Source organism: Leuresthes tenuis, unplaced genomic scaffold, assembly GCF_036924035.1.
Source record: "Leuresthes tenuis unplaced genomic scaffold, fLeuTen1.0.hap1 SCAF_14, whole genome shotgun sequence".
Taxonomy (NCBI): Eukaryota; Metazoa; Chordata; class Actinopteri; order Atheriniformes; family Atherinopsidae; genus Leuresthes; species Leuresthes tenuis.
Window position 1 is genome coordinate 21,524,514 of NW_027325368.1, and position 13,886 is coordinate 21,538,399.

General features: G+C 40.2%; 2 protein-coding genes across 4 annotated transcripts; one reads left to right on the forward strand and one right to left on the reverse strand.

Moving 5' to 3' along the window:
• Window positions 1-212: 212 nt before the first annotated feature.
• Window positions 213-6,894, reverse strand: casq1a (calsequestrin 1a). The gene is made up of 11 exons (XM_072364204.1): window positions 6,515-6,894; window positions 3,652-3,745; window positions 3,343-3,443; window positions 3,074-3,185; window positions 2,783-2,856; window positions 2,437-2,567; window positions 2,306-2,351; window positions 2,109-2,163; window positions 1,848-1,948; window positions 1,627-1,701; window positions 213-1,273 (listed from the first exon to the last, which is right to left on the reverse strand). The coding sequence occupies exons 1-11, from the start codon at window positions 6,749-6,751 to the stop codon at window positions 887-889; spliced, it is 1,413 nt and encodes a 470-aa protein (XP_072220305.1). The 5' UTR covers window positions 6,752-6,894; the 3' UTR covers window positions 213-886.
• Window positions 6,895-9,912: 3,018 nt separating this feature from the next.
• LOC140268967 (crystallin J1A-like) lies at window positions 9,913-13,340 on the forward strand. 3 transcript variants are annotated; one of them, XM_072363968.1, is made up of 10 exons: window positions 9,913-10,005; window positions 10,554-10,620; window positions 10,939-11,115; window positions 11,364-11,462; window positions 11,566-11,658; window positions 11,745-11,901; window positions 12,076-12,191; window positions 12,461-12,538; window positions 12,694-12,833; window positions 12,920-13,340. In XM_072363968.1, exons 2-10 carry the CDS (start codon window positions 10,554-10,556, stop codon window positions 13,016-13,018), a joined length of 1,026 nt encoding a protein of 341 aa, XP_072220069.1. In that variant the 5' UTR covers window positions 9,913-10,005; the 3' UTR covers window positions 13,019-13,340. The 3 variants fall into 3 exon arrangements, with proteins under 3 accessions (XP_072220069.1, XP_072220070.1, XP_072220071.1); XM_072363969.1 differs by having other exon boundaries at window positions 9,927-10,037; XM_072363970.1 differs by lacking the exon at window positions 9,913-10,005 and adding an exon at window positions 10,330-10,349.
• The last annotated feature ends 546 nt before the right edge of the window (window positions 13,341-13,886 follow it).

Consider the following 13,886-nt stretch of genomic DNA (forward strand, 5'->3'; position numbering starts at 1 on the left):
TGATGTATGCACTGAAGCTGTGGCGCTGTCAACAAGACAAACATGTTGTGTGAGTAAAGTTTGGGTAGCCGTGTTGTGTTAGCACACGGCAGTGAAGAAAATAATTATGAATTGATTCTTTAAATTAATAGATTAATGTTACAGACTTGCTGTTATGCATATTTAACACACTCACACACACTCGCATCTTTAAAAACTATACAGTTGTTGGGTTTCCGTCCAAGGTGTCATTTATTTAAGACTTTACAGTAACTTAATATTTTCTTGTTACAAAAATAGAATCTGGCTGTTGTCATAACTCATCATTGTAGAAAACACCCATATGATGTACAGCACTTTCAGAGTACAGCACACTGATTTTACATAGTAGGCTGGTGATATTCCAGACCCATCACAAGACTGCTAGCACCTGTGGATCTGATCATATTCAATTCAATACTGGTGTAAACAAGAAAATAATTGAACAGAAATAAAACACAATCAAACAGCAAAAGACTCCACAGATGGACTCAGACATACTGCATAAAACAATGTGACTCCTCCAGTTCTTAAGAAAATAAAAACTTTAATTCTATAAAAATCAATAGCAGTAGATGGCAAGGTTTTGAAAGAATATCCTTTTTATTGACCGTGTTACATGTGGGAATCTTGGAGAGTATTATGTTACACGGAGGGTTAGTGAATGTGTCAGGGAGAAGAACTAACAAATAATGGAATATCATTCTGGTGAGATGCAGCGAGATGATGAAAAGATCAGACATCAACACGAACAGACGAGTTCAGCATAAGAAGTAGTTACAAAAGAGGAGAATTGAGTTGAGTTAATGATGTTGACTCTTAAAGCGGCATTGGTCAGACTTGATGAGTAAATTTATGACTTAATTATTTAATAATCATCATCGTCGTCGTCATCGTCGTCATCGTCGTCGTCGTCATCATCATCGTCGTCATCATCGTCGTCGTCATCATCATCGTCGTCATCGTCATCATCATCGTCATCATCATCATCGTCGTCATCATCATCATCATCGTCATCATCATCGTCGTCATCATCATCGTCGTCATCATCATCGTCGTCATCATCATCATCGTCGTCATCATCATCGTCATCATCGTCGTCATCATCATCATCGTCATCATCGTCGTCATCATCATCATCGTCGTCATCATCTGGATCAATGTGACCGGAGAGTACATCTTCAATCCAGTCCTCCAACTCATCTACAGATGGCATGTCATCGCCATCATCCATGTCCAACCACACACTGTCACCCTGCGCATCAACAAGAAAAAACAACTCAGCTCTGGATTCTTTGAGGAGGCAAAAGTCTGTGGAGCAATGTCAAAGGGTCTTCATTTGTTTTTGTCATGTACATTACATGCACTAGCGTGTGGGCCCTGCAGTATGCGGGGGAGCCCCACAGAGTACCTCTAAACAGTGCAGACGCTCCATTACAATGCGAATTTCGATGACATTTACTTCTTATAGGTGCAGATTATCATTATTAAACTTGTCTAGCCTTAAACATAGCCATGAGTATATATAGTATAGATACAGGTATCATAATATTCAGCAGAAAACACAAAGGTGCAACCAGTCACTGAAATATTACTCAAAGTACTCACATCATCAGCCTCAACGACGCCAATCTGTGGGTGGGACAGGTCAATTCCAAAAATCTTTTCCCAGTGTGGCACGAGCTACAGGGGAAAAAAAATAAAAAATGAATGCAATGCTGTTAGCAGCAGTAAGTTATACAGTGCAGTTTCTCAACTTTGTCTTTAAATCATGGTTTTTAGATGCATTTAAGTCTCGTCTCTATTATGCATATTGCTCATATTCTTACCAGAGGGAAGTCGTCAGGGTCAATCCAGACAATGCTGAGGTCAGGGTTGTCAGTGTTTTCCTCTACAACTTTCTTCAGGATCTCCAAGAACTCAAAACCATCTGAGGAGGGGAGAAGGAGGTTACAGTTTAACTATACGCTGTATGTTCATGTGATGTTTTAATGTATCCACCTCATGCTATGGTGTTAGATTGGCTGATTTGATCAGTCATGTTCTTCATGGGTCAGAAAATTTTTTAATCAGATTTCAAGTTCCTTTACCTATATCATCCTCTTCTGCGAAAGCAACGATGTGTTCACCATCAACATGGTCATCCTGTGGAATAAATAAAGACAAACTGAACTCTGTGAGGCCTTATTGTTGCTAACTAAAGATTTTTAGTTAGCAAACTGTGATCTCATTAAAGCTACCTCGTGGAAAAATAGTTCCACATATTCAAGAGTTTAAAAGTTCTTACCCAGATCTCATACATGTTGTGTGGCTGCAGCTTCCTCAGGGTTGGTCTTGATAAGCACAGATCCATTAGATTGTATTGCATTCAGAGGGTGAAAAGTTGAACGTTGTAACAAAGCTGCAAATGGGGCTCACCTGTCATTATCTTCAATGAAATCCACCAGCTCATCCTCGGAGTAAGGTTTTCCAGGGATGACCACTGGATCATCATTGAAGGGTTCATAGAAGTCCACTTCATTGAGCTTCAGCTCCAGAGCCCTGGCGACCTATAACACAGAGCAAAAGGCATGACATGCAGCATCTGAGTATAAAGCATATGAAGGTTAATCTGAGGTTGTATTTAACTATTCATGAGAAGAGGCAAGGACCAGATGCTTTTTATTATAAGTAAAACCTTATAATGGAAAAATGGTGCACTTTCTTTTCATATTACTGTTGATATGAAAGAATCACGATAATATCATTTAGAAAAATTGCTTACCTTGTTATTGAATGTGGCAAAAAATTTGATGTGAGGATGGAACTCTTCGGCAGCATCGGCAAAAGCCTCGAAATCTGAAATTTTACAGGCATCCATCAAGTTGTTTCAGTAGATCAGCGCCTGTATAAAATATCTAAGAATTTAGACTTGTTATTCTCTTCAGTGCTGCTGTTTGTCATGTGCTCATTTAGAATAAAAGCATGAAGTTAAGTATTAAGTCAAGCACTTTGATGTTCATCTCAAGCTGTAGCTCTATACAGGTTATCATGCAAGCACAGCACAGATCCTTACGTTCTGACTTGTGACTCTTAAAGTAGCCCACCAATTTGATGTCTTCTTCAATGTTTTCAAAGCCTTTCAGTTCATTTCTATTGTCAATAATTTCTACAGGGTCCTCAAGAACCTGTAGAAGAAAATGGAGGGGAGAAAGAAGAGAGAGGAGGGAACCAGGGTAAGACTCTGGAGATTGATTTTTGTGGAAAACAAATGTGTATTTAGATTTTGTTTTCCTTTTCTAAAATAAGGCAGGCTATTAACTGGGAGATTATATCCTCACGAACATCATAGATGAACTCCGTCAGAGTGTCTGCTTCAAGCTCGCCATCATACTCTATGACTTCATCATCCGTGAAGATAAAGATGCTGTCGGACTCATCGAGGCCTGGAGAAAAAGGACAGACTTATTCAGATTGTGATCTCAGGCATTCTATTTTTTTTATGAACAAGAAATCCTATAGTTAAAATATCCTGCTGAAGGTCTATGTTGGCAGGTTTTTGCCAACTCGATTTGTTAAAAGTGGCTCATTTGAAAAAAATGTGGCTATTTTTGCACCATTAGCAATGCATGAGCTGTCTGAAGCCATATTTACCTAATTTCTTTGCAACAATGTGGTCTTTCTTTGCATCAATGAGACCGAATCCAATATCCTCATCGTCAAACTCTTCCAGGACCTGGGCTGCGCGCTGCAAAACACAAACACTGTCACATGAAAAGAGAGATGATCCTGGGCCGTCAGCTCGGTGCAAAAACAATTATATGGTTTCACGGCTGTGTGAGTGAATGCTATGCAGTTTTCGAAAGCCTGTTTCTCGATGATGTAGTCTTTTTGACTAAATTGCCACACTCAGTAGTTGCATTACCATAAAAGCCTGCTTTTCGGAGGGCTGTGTTTGCACTTTCTAAATCTGTATGAAACTTGAACCTTGTGACTGACAGTTGATTCCACCAATAGCGGTGGCACACTAGCAGCCAATCTGCTTTACGGAAGTGGTTTGAGGGACGTCCCGGCGCATTTGAAGGATAAAACGTACACGCACACAAACACACACATGCGTGCGCACTTGTTTCAGAGATCTTCAGCAGCTGCTTCCTTGGCATAAATAGTCACACTAGCCAGGCTATCCTGCAGTTTGTTGTGCAGATGGTCAACATTACTTTTAAACTGCAGATGGGTAGAGCACAGAAAACCGCCTCTGTGGTTTTACATTGACTTTTGCATGATAATTTGTTGCTGACCACGTTCTTGTCTTTAAAATGAACTTCTATTGGGGAAAAAGGCGTTTTGTTTATTGATATCCATGAGGTTTTCAACATCAAGCCTATTTGTTACCTGATTGGGAATTTTTCTGTTGGACAACTTAAAGAGATATCAAACTTCAAAATTTAAGCTTTTCTAGGAAATAATTTAATCTACATAGCAAAGATAAATAAATCTTTTTTCATCCAGGTGCCAACCTGATGTTTTGATTTCTAAATCATCTTATTTACAGCATATATAGGATATTTTTGCCATCCAAACATATAACATGAAAGTTTATTTTACTTCAGTGTGAATAATGTGCATCAATAGTAATGTGGATGAAATCACCTCTTCAAGGTAACCGAACAGCCCTATCTACATGTAAAGTTAATTCGTAGTATCTGAGTTTAGGTTTTATAGCTTTCATCTGCATATTTTCCAGCCAAGTAACATGTGAATTATGTTGCAGCTTTATGTTATTAATGCTCATTGCAATTCAAAAGGGAATAAATGCATTTAGTGTAGACGGGGGAGATGCTCAAATATAAATGGGCACACTGATCAACCGTAGACACAATGGGAAGCCAGTTTAACACACAAATCTGTTTCAAATGACCAAAAGAAGAAATGGTTACTTGGAACTTCCTCACTTTCATCACTCCATGTGTCAGTTGCCTTTCACCAACCCCCACAGTATGCTTTGACCTCAATAATGTAGTACCTTTTTGCTCTTGCCTGTTACTAATAATAAATCCTATTAAATGTAAATCATGATACATTCATAAGGAGAAACACAAGCCTTCAGGGAACTGGACCCATCACAAATGCAGCACAGGATAAATATAGTGCCAGGAGCCACACCAGCCCAGGGACTATTTTGGCGTGGCAGGAGTGATGCTCCATGCTCAGAGATACGCTGACAAGTACAGTACTGCAAGTGTCACTCACAGCAGGGAGCTGAGCCGGCAGCACTGGAGCCGCGTTGGCCTGCAGTCCCAAGTCTGAGCCCCACTGTCCCTTACTGAGACGCCAGAGCCTGTTGAGATTACGTGATATACCAAGGGCAGCCTCTCGCATCACTCTCCTGCTGCTTTGGCTCGTAACGTTTTCCTCTCAATTATTATCCTTTTTTTTTTTGCCACCATATGCCACCATTATTCTCCCTTCTCATTTTCACTGATAGATCAATAACTTTAGCTGCCAGATGTAGAACCAGATAAGGATGCTGAGTATCCCTTTAATCATCTATAGTATCTAGATGGCCAAATCCGTTTTTAAGTTACATGTAAGTTTTGTAAAGTGTTTTGTACCAACGCCTTTCATTTGTCTTCAAGGTAAAATCATGCAAGTATAAATATGCCCAATGTCATTAGAGACTGTTGGTACATGATAATCTGTAATATCTATATCAGCCATAACCCTTTTTTTATTGTTTTATTTTTAATCTGTAATAGTCATATCTTATTCAATATTCAATATTATTTTAATGGTATCAGGTCGGTCTAAAATGCTGTTTAAAGTGCTGGTTCCATGTTGTATTTGACATACTTCCATTAAAAATGTCAATTCTGTTCATTGCTTTAAAAGAATCCCATACATGTGTATGACGACAAACATGAAAATATCTTCTAATTGAAAACTAAACCGAACTATTGCAAGGAAATGTGACATGTGATATACAGTAAAGTCATGTGTAATCTAAGAACGAGCCTTGGTAAGCTGCTGTTTGACACTTTGAGAGCTGACACCGAAACTTTGTGCTGAAGGGTGACGTAATGTCTCTCTGCGATTAATGTGATGAAACTGTTGAGTATCCAGGCTGACAGCAGGCCTGAGGTGTGATTTGCATTCTAATGGAAGTGTCCTCACAAACACATGCTTTGTACACGGACTCAGCCTTTGACATAGGCAGAGGAAGGTTTGTTGTCAAGATATTTAAAAATTCACTTAAAAAACACAGCCCTCTTTTTTTGTATCAAATGTATTAATTAATTCATTTTAAGACTCCTGAACCAACAGCACTGTCATACCTTACTTCAGATGGGCTTGATTTTCAGCCCAAAGAACCAAACTGAAGATTACTATAAAGTCAAACCCTTTCAGAGTCTTCAACCAAAATCTTGGAAGCAGCCTTAGGCCTGTTTAGGGTGTTAAATTCAGTACTACTTATACTGGCCCCTTAATTCCACCCAAACTTCCCAATTCAACCCACCTCAAGGGCCAACTCCTCGGCCTCAAACTGTTTCCGGGCGACGTGGTTGGATCCTGGATGGTCATGGTAGTACACCACCATGACATCGTACTTTTTCATCACAGACTTATAGTTCTTGGCGTGGAGGTCATGCACACGGTCCTTGCCATCATACTCAAGGAAGTCCAGGGCCTCCATGCCCATTGATAGCTCCCCAAAGGACAGCAAGACTGCCACAAGCACCCAGGTCCACTTCATGGCTCCTCTCCGAGACTATTTAGATTGATTTAGTTTCGTACAGTTTACACAGTGAGGTTAAAAAGATAGCTTGGCGAAAGTATGCAGAACCCCTTACAATCCGCGTCACCCAGAAGAGAGCAAGACCAACTCCCTGATCCACCTTATCAAAAAAAAACCCACATGGGAAACTGGCAGTGGGGCACGGGGTGCAAGAGGGGCAGGGCTAAGTTTGACAAAGATGTGAGCATGTGTCTATGTGGGGTGTAACTGAGCATGGGAAAGATGAGGCAGGGTTGAGGCGATTGCTTGGGTGACAGCTTTGTGTGTTGGTGTGTTTGTGTGCGTGTTTGAGTGTATGTTACAGGCCAGTAAAACTGGGGTGGAGTGAGATGATGATGGGCCAACCGGCTTTCTTTTCTCTCCCTGACCAGGCCTAGAACATTTAAATACAGTGATGGAAGTGAAGGGAGAAGGTACATGGAATTTGTACCCATGTGTGTGTGTGAGCCTGTGTGCTTTTTTGCCAAATGAAGAAGAAGAATGCTATGATGGATTGAGAGGTGGCTGCAAATATGTGACACTCTTTTCCCTTATTAAGTGAAGATGGAGGCTTGGATCCCATCTAAAAATAATGGATGTAGGACAGAGAAGTACATATCAGGAGGGGCTGCTGCTGGTGTCTAATTTGCTGCTGCTGGCATCGTTGCAGCGCTAGAATGTGGAGTTGGGTCACTCCAGGACATGGGGCGAGAAGAGAGGAAAGGAGAGGAGAGGGCGGTGCACCTGCTGAGGCTTCATGCATAGGTGTCACTTAGCCCTGACTCAAGAAGAAAGTGAAACATAATTTTACAGGTGGGGGAAAGCGACAGTTATTTTTTAAAATCTATTAAACATATAACACATGCATCCTGTGCAAAGTATGCTTAAGCAGATAGCACGTGATATTACTTTACAAACTGAGAGAGAAGATGTAAGCTAATTATAGATATGTGCTCCATGGTATCGTAATGCATGTGCAACACACCCCTTTTTTCTGTAACAAGACGTGTGAGCCTACAGTATTAAAGCAGCGGGATTTAATATATGTTCAGGGATGAAAAATATACACTGTGAGTGTTTGTGAGCGTCTGTGTGACTAAGTGTCGTGACGCAGGCCTGATACATCTCTAATATGTGTGTTAAAAGTGACTGTGGAGAATCAAGCCAAACTGTGCTTTCTCAGTGTAACTGTAAACATCTAATGCAGTGTGTCAGGCTCTAAATGAAACAGGGAAGAGTTTCAAGTTCCTCGTTTACACCTCATGCGGTGACAGCTTGCATAACTATTTTCAGTTCTTATATCACAAATATACAGGCCTAAGAATGGGGGGGTGGAGGGGGGTGTCTTCAGCTCAAGTACGTGTGGCTGAACTGTATATCCAGACAACACAGCTTACTATTGCTTGCTTCTGAATGCAGCAAATGACAACCAAAATTATTATCTTGCTATTTTCAACAGACTCAAACATGACACTTTTCTGGCCATAAGCTGATCATTACAGTCAGGTCCTTGATAAGCCAGAGATAGCATCATGAATCTGGTCAAAGTGCAGTAACATTTATTTTGCCTTTTGTCCTTCATTGTTGATTTATCTCCATGTCTACTGAACAATGGGACTGTCAACAGTGTTTCATCCACATTGGCAGTCAATGTGTCCACATTCCGCACATCAGCTGCTTTTGACGTGTTGGACATACTTTTTGGAAATCTGACTCTACCTTTATCCTTATCAGTTCTGTAACTTCCAGTTTTACATGTTTTGCTTCCGTCAAACTGATTATTGAGTTATTGACGGAATATTGAGTGAACATGTGGTCATATACACTTCAAACTTATTTTTAATGAAGGGTTAGCACAATAACACTGAGCACAATAAAAACTTTTTTTTCCTCTCAAAAGTTGAAATGAATAAAGAATATACTCTAAACACTGGTGTTCAATTTATTTTGATAATCATAACGTTCTGTACTTGTGGACAGAGGTGTAATAATTTTTTATATAGGTGGACACCCTCTACACGATACTTTCTTCACCCACTACCACCCTGCATGTTTTTTACACGTCTCAATGCACCAGCACACGTAAAAGGATCATTATCGAGCTTCTGCAGAGCTTGATGAAAAGCTGATTTACTGATTTGTATTAGGTGTGTTAGAGCAGAGACATGCTGCATTAGAAGGACCCTGATGCTGAATTAACCTTCTGCAGTTACTTATTCTGACCCGTAGGTGGAGCTCGCTGGTCAGAAAGACACTTCAATCTAATGATTTGACTCTGTTGTTCTTGACAAATGGATAAAACTTGACTTACTTTGACGCCGTGCAAATGTGATACTTTGAATACATTATCTATCTGCTTTAGTGTGAATCTGTAATGGCAAAAGTATTGTAAAATGAGTGAAATTACCATTATCGCTGACAGGTTACTGAAGGAGCCCTGCAGTCACCGGCCCAGGGCCCCAACGAGCCAGGGGGCATCCTGAACAGGTATAAAATAACCGCTTAAGAGAGAATATGTACTAAAAATAAAGAAGTGCCACAGTGCTTTACTGATGACATCCACCGACTGGTGACAAAGAGATGCAGTTTGACCACAATGTGTCACACATAAAAACCACAACCACAAAAACGATGCAAATAATGATAAACGGAAGACAAAATAAGCACCAAGAGATGGAATATCAGCATAAAGAGATGCTTACTGATCCACGATAAAGCAAAAAACCACAAAAAACACTCAAATGAGTCTCAATAAGACAACTAAAAACCTAAAGCAAAACCTAAAGCATGCACAAAATAACCAAAATGATAAATAAATAATCTACAAATAGATGCTAGATTTTTACTAAACATCTGCAAGATAAACTTGTCAGGACAAACAAAAAAAAGTATCATCTGAAAGGTATTTTTCTTTCTGGGTGTCCTTGGTGAACCGAATGAGGGGCTTTTACCCCTGTGTCCATAACTACATTAGTGACAATTTCTTTTTTTCGTCGTTCAATGCCACGACGTTAGACTGAAAGGCGTCAGATTTATTGTCTCGCAGCCTTTTTCACTGCGTAATGCAGTAAAACTTGAACAAACAATTAGCCAGTTCAAAAGGTGTCAGAGGGGGGCGGGGTTATCCCCAGTATGGGCGGTGCTAAAGCGCTAACACTTTCATAACATGTTACAGGAACACTTCAGCTGTCATGCAACAATAAAGTTGCAATTGGTCATTTTCAAGATTTGAAGTAAGTCCTGCGCCATATTAACCGAGGACAAGGTCAGATATTTCAATGTCAGCATATACTTATGCTTGGTTGCTTGCTAGCTAACGTAAACTTGTGCTTTGCAATATCGAAACTGAACCGATGCATCCTCAGTGATGAACACGGTTGTTGTTGTGGCTAAAAGTAGAAGAGACACAAACAATGCTGCATCCAAACAACGTTACTGTCTGTAGTTACTGCTGAAAGATAGCTTACACCGAGCTACTACCGAGCTGTTTGGATGAAAAACACAAAGGAGGCAGAGAACAGTTAAAGAAGCTTAACGTGACCGTCAGTAACCTTTCGTCACGTGCTACCATAATTGCGTACGTTTATCATCTTTAAATAAAATTAAGGCCGAATGTTTTAGAGGTGTCTGTTGTTTGACAAGTTGTCCCAAACGCATAGATCAGTTCGCATTGTTACACAACCGATAGAAGCAGGAATCTCATTTTCCTTTCCAAGACATAGAAATGTCAATATTTAACCCCAATTCTAATTGCAGTTCTGTCTCTTTTTTTATGTGACAGATGGCTTCAGCGGTGGCCAACAGAGCAATAGGAGCCATCGTAGGCTCAGCTGTTGCAGATGCTGCAGGTGATGATGATGACAGTTTGTCATACTTTGCTTTTATATTGTAACTAATGCAGTTGGAACATTTGACAAGAGAAAACTATTTTTTTCCTCGTTCTCTTTTTTTTTTTTAATGGTATAAAGTTGAAGGAATTGAATTATCAGAGGGGCTTCGTTTTTCTTTTTTTGCAGTAACAGTGTGTGTCTTTCAGCTCTGAAGCTCAGCTGTTTCCTGGAAGCATTTGAGTTATGGGTTGTTGTGGTGTTTTTGAATCCCTGTCGGTTAAGTTTTGAGTCACCTCAGTTTGTGATATATATACCTCTGTGATTCATCCCCTGTAGCCCAGCCCCTCCACTGGGTGTACGACCTCCAGAAGCTGAAGGGGATTTTAGCTCTGAATCCAAACCCTGAGTTCCGCTCCGAGTCAGCAAACCCTTTCTACAGGAGACAGACAGGCCAGCAGAGCTGCTACGGAGACCAGGCATATGTCCTCCTGGAGTCCCTTTCTGAATGTGGAGGTGGGTCTCTATCTTTATCTTATGGACTCAACAGACTGACTCATGGTCATGTTGAACTTTGACATCTTCTCAGAATGTTTTAAATTTGTTATGAGATTGACTTCACAGAACAACGTCAGTTTTTGGCTGGTCTCTGGTCAGAAAAGATGTAAAGCTTATCAACAACTTAAGATGCATATATAAAATTCCTTTAGATATCAAGTCAACATTATTATCATGTGACTTTGCTGTTTTACATTGTTCACCAGGTCTAAACGTTGACGACCTGAAGCAGCGCACACTGAAATTCTTTGGACCAGGATCAGAGTACGATACACCCATCAATGATCCTTACAGAGACAGGAGTGGTAAGAGAGCTCCCCAGTTGATGTGGATGAAGATGATTTTTATGTCATTTCGACTCATTTATTAAGATGATGCTGATGGTTGTTATACTTTGGTCTGTGACAGGACCAAGACCTCAGCTGCCTATTGAGGGGCCATGGAGACATGGAAGTGTGAAGAGCTTCCTAAAGAATGTCGATGCGGGGAAGGAAGAGACAGGTACAGTTCTAATATTTATTTACAGCTCGACATTATGACCAAAAAAACCCCAAAACCCTCTAATCAATGTGGTGTCTTTGCCGTAGGCTGTGAGACTGATTGTCAGATTGATGGAATAGCCAAGATGGCTCCTGTAGTGGCTTTTTACGCAGGGCAGCCTGACATGCTGGAGAAGGTTGAACGGGCCATCCGCGTCACCCAAAACAACGATGCATGTGTTGCAGAAACTCTAGCAGCTGCAAGGTCAGTATATCTTCCAGGCACTCATTTTACTTTAGCTTATTGTTTCTACTAAATGTGTTGCTGATGAGGTGCTGTTGAGATTTGAAAATGATGTTTTTTCTTGCAAAGTACAACAGGCATTTGCAAAAGGACCCCAAAATGCAGTTTCATGACACTTTGACCTTTTTTCCCCAGGTTTCTGGAGCATTTCATCCTGAACGGTCCAGACCCCAAGGCTTTGGAGGTGGTGCTAAATCAGCTCAGTGACCCAAACAGAAAGCAGCCTCAGGATCTGGACAAGGCAGTCATTGGTATGTGTGTAGTCGCTTTAATGCCGCATTGTTGCTTCCCCTCCTGGTGAAGTCATGGGACTGAGTCATGGGATTAAAGACTTTACCCTTCCTTATTCTGTTAAAGTTTCATGTTATATTTTTGAGAACACGATCCTACTTAGATATTGTCCAGTATTACATTCCACATTGCGAAGATAAAGATTTACGCATTTATGTATTATTTTGATAATGAACTCTCCTCTGCATACTGACTCAATGTGTTCTTTCTATTTTCTGGCTGACTTCAGGGCACATTCATCAGGTGAAGGAGACTTTATCCAAGACTCCTCAGGAGCTCATCCCCACTGTGTTTCCAAACACATGAGGTATTGTCACTCAGCTCCCTCTATCTTAAAAACTATCACCATTAAAACACAGCCTTGATATGTAAAGATTGATAACGGAGTAGTACCGATAACTTGGATAGCTGTGAATTACAGTGGCAGACAAATCTGTTCACTAGCTGTTGGTGCTGTTTCAGGTTTGCCAGGTGCATTCCAGGCAGCTCTGCATGGAGTGCTGACAGCCAAGCAGTATGAGACGGCCGTCAGAGACACCATGAGCTGTGGGGGATGCACCTGCAGTAGAGGATCTTTCATCGGAGCTTGTCTTGGAGCTCAGGTCTGTTTCTTAATTGTACTTTATTATTTTCACTAAAATGCCGGCACTTTGGGTCTGACTTATTTATTCATTCATTTTCTGTTTAGATTGGGCTTGAGGGAATCCCAGCATCCTGGATGACCCTAACCCTGCGATACAACTCCGTGCTGGAGCATGCTAAGAAGATTACCAAACACCTTGAGTAGTTTTCTGGTTGTGTCCAGTGTGAGGTGGCTGAGGACATCTTGAAGAGCCGTGGAGCTTTTTCAGAGCAGTGAATGAAGGTTCTTGCCTAAACTTTTTTGGTGGCAGGAGCCTGATGTTTTTTGTTGTTGTCTCTGTTGAAGTTAAACAAGTTGCTTCATATGTTCTTAGACTTTATTTCGTTTTCTTTTCTGGAAAGTGTTTAAAAAAAAAAAAAACTCTCAATCCCTATCATCTTTTCTATCCTTTAGTAGAACATACAGTATGTTGAACAACTATGATAAAGCTCATCATAATGAAGATAAAACTGTTGTTCATACCCTATATTCACTTTGATTGTGTTTTTTTCTGTAGACAGTGCCACATTTGCAATAATTACCATCAAATATTAAAAAATGGACTTATTTACCATTGACCAGGGACAATGGTAACAAAAAAGAAAAAAAGTTATATGCATTTATTTTGTCTGATGCACATAAAATCTACAATGTCAAATAAGGGAAAACCCCATCCAGTAATGTTTTATGTTACTGATATTTTTATGAACAACTGGTCTTGTACCTCAAATGGCTATATGATCAAAACAACTATGCATCCAATGTGTGACACTATAAGTGTATTGTCCGGCTGAAATGGTAGACTTTTTGCAATGTTTACTGACTCTTCTTTGTTTGGAAATAAAGCCAAAAAAACCTTCAAATCCAATTTCTGATTATTTCTTGTAATTATTACTTTTTTCAACAGATTGCATGTATACACAAACCTAATTTTTGTATTAACCGGTTCCTACACTGTTCTCTGCACTGCAGTCACAGTTTCAGAAACCAAAAAAATATGATACGAAGATTTAATATATCAGTCAGCTAAGAA

Coding starts and splice junctions, on each gene's coding strand:
- casq1a (XM_072364204.1), bottom strand. CDS start 6,751: ATGAAGTGGACCTGGGTGCTTGTGGCAGTCTTGCTGTCCTTTGGGGAG. Junction 2,352..2,436: donor TTCATTGAAGATAATGACAG/GTGAGCCCCATT, acceptor GTGCTTATCAAG/ACCAACCCTGAGGAAGCTGC. Junction 2,164..2,305: donor ACAACATGTATGAGATCTGG/GTAAGAACTTTT, acceptor TTTATTCCACAG/GATGACCATGTTGATGGTGA.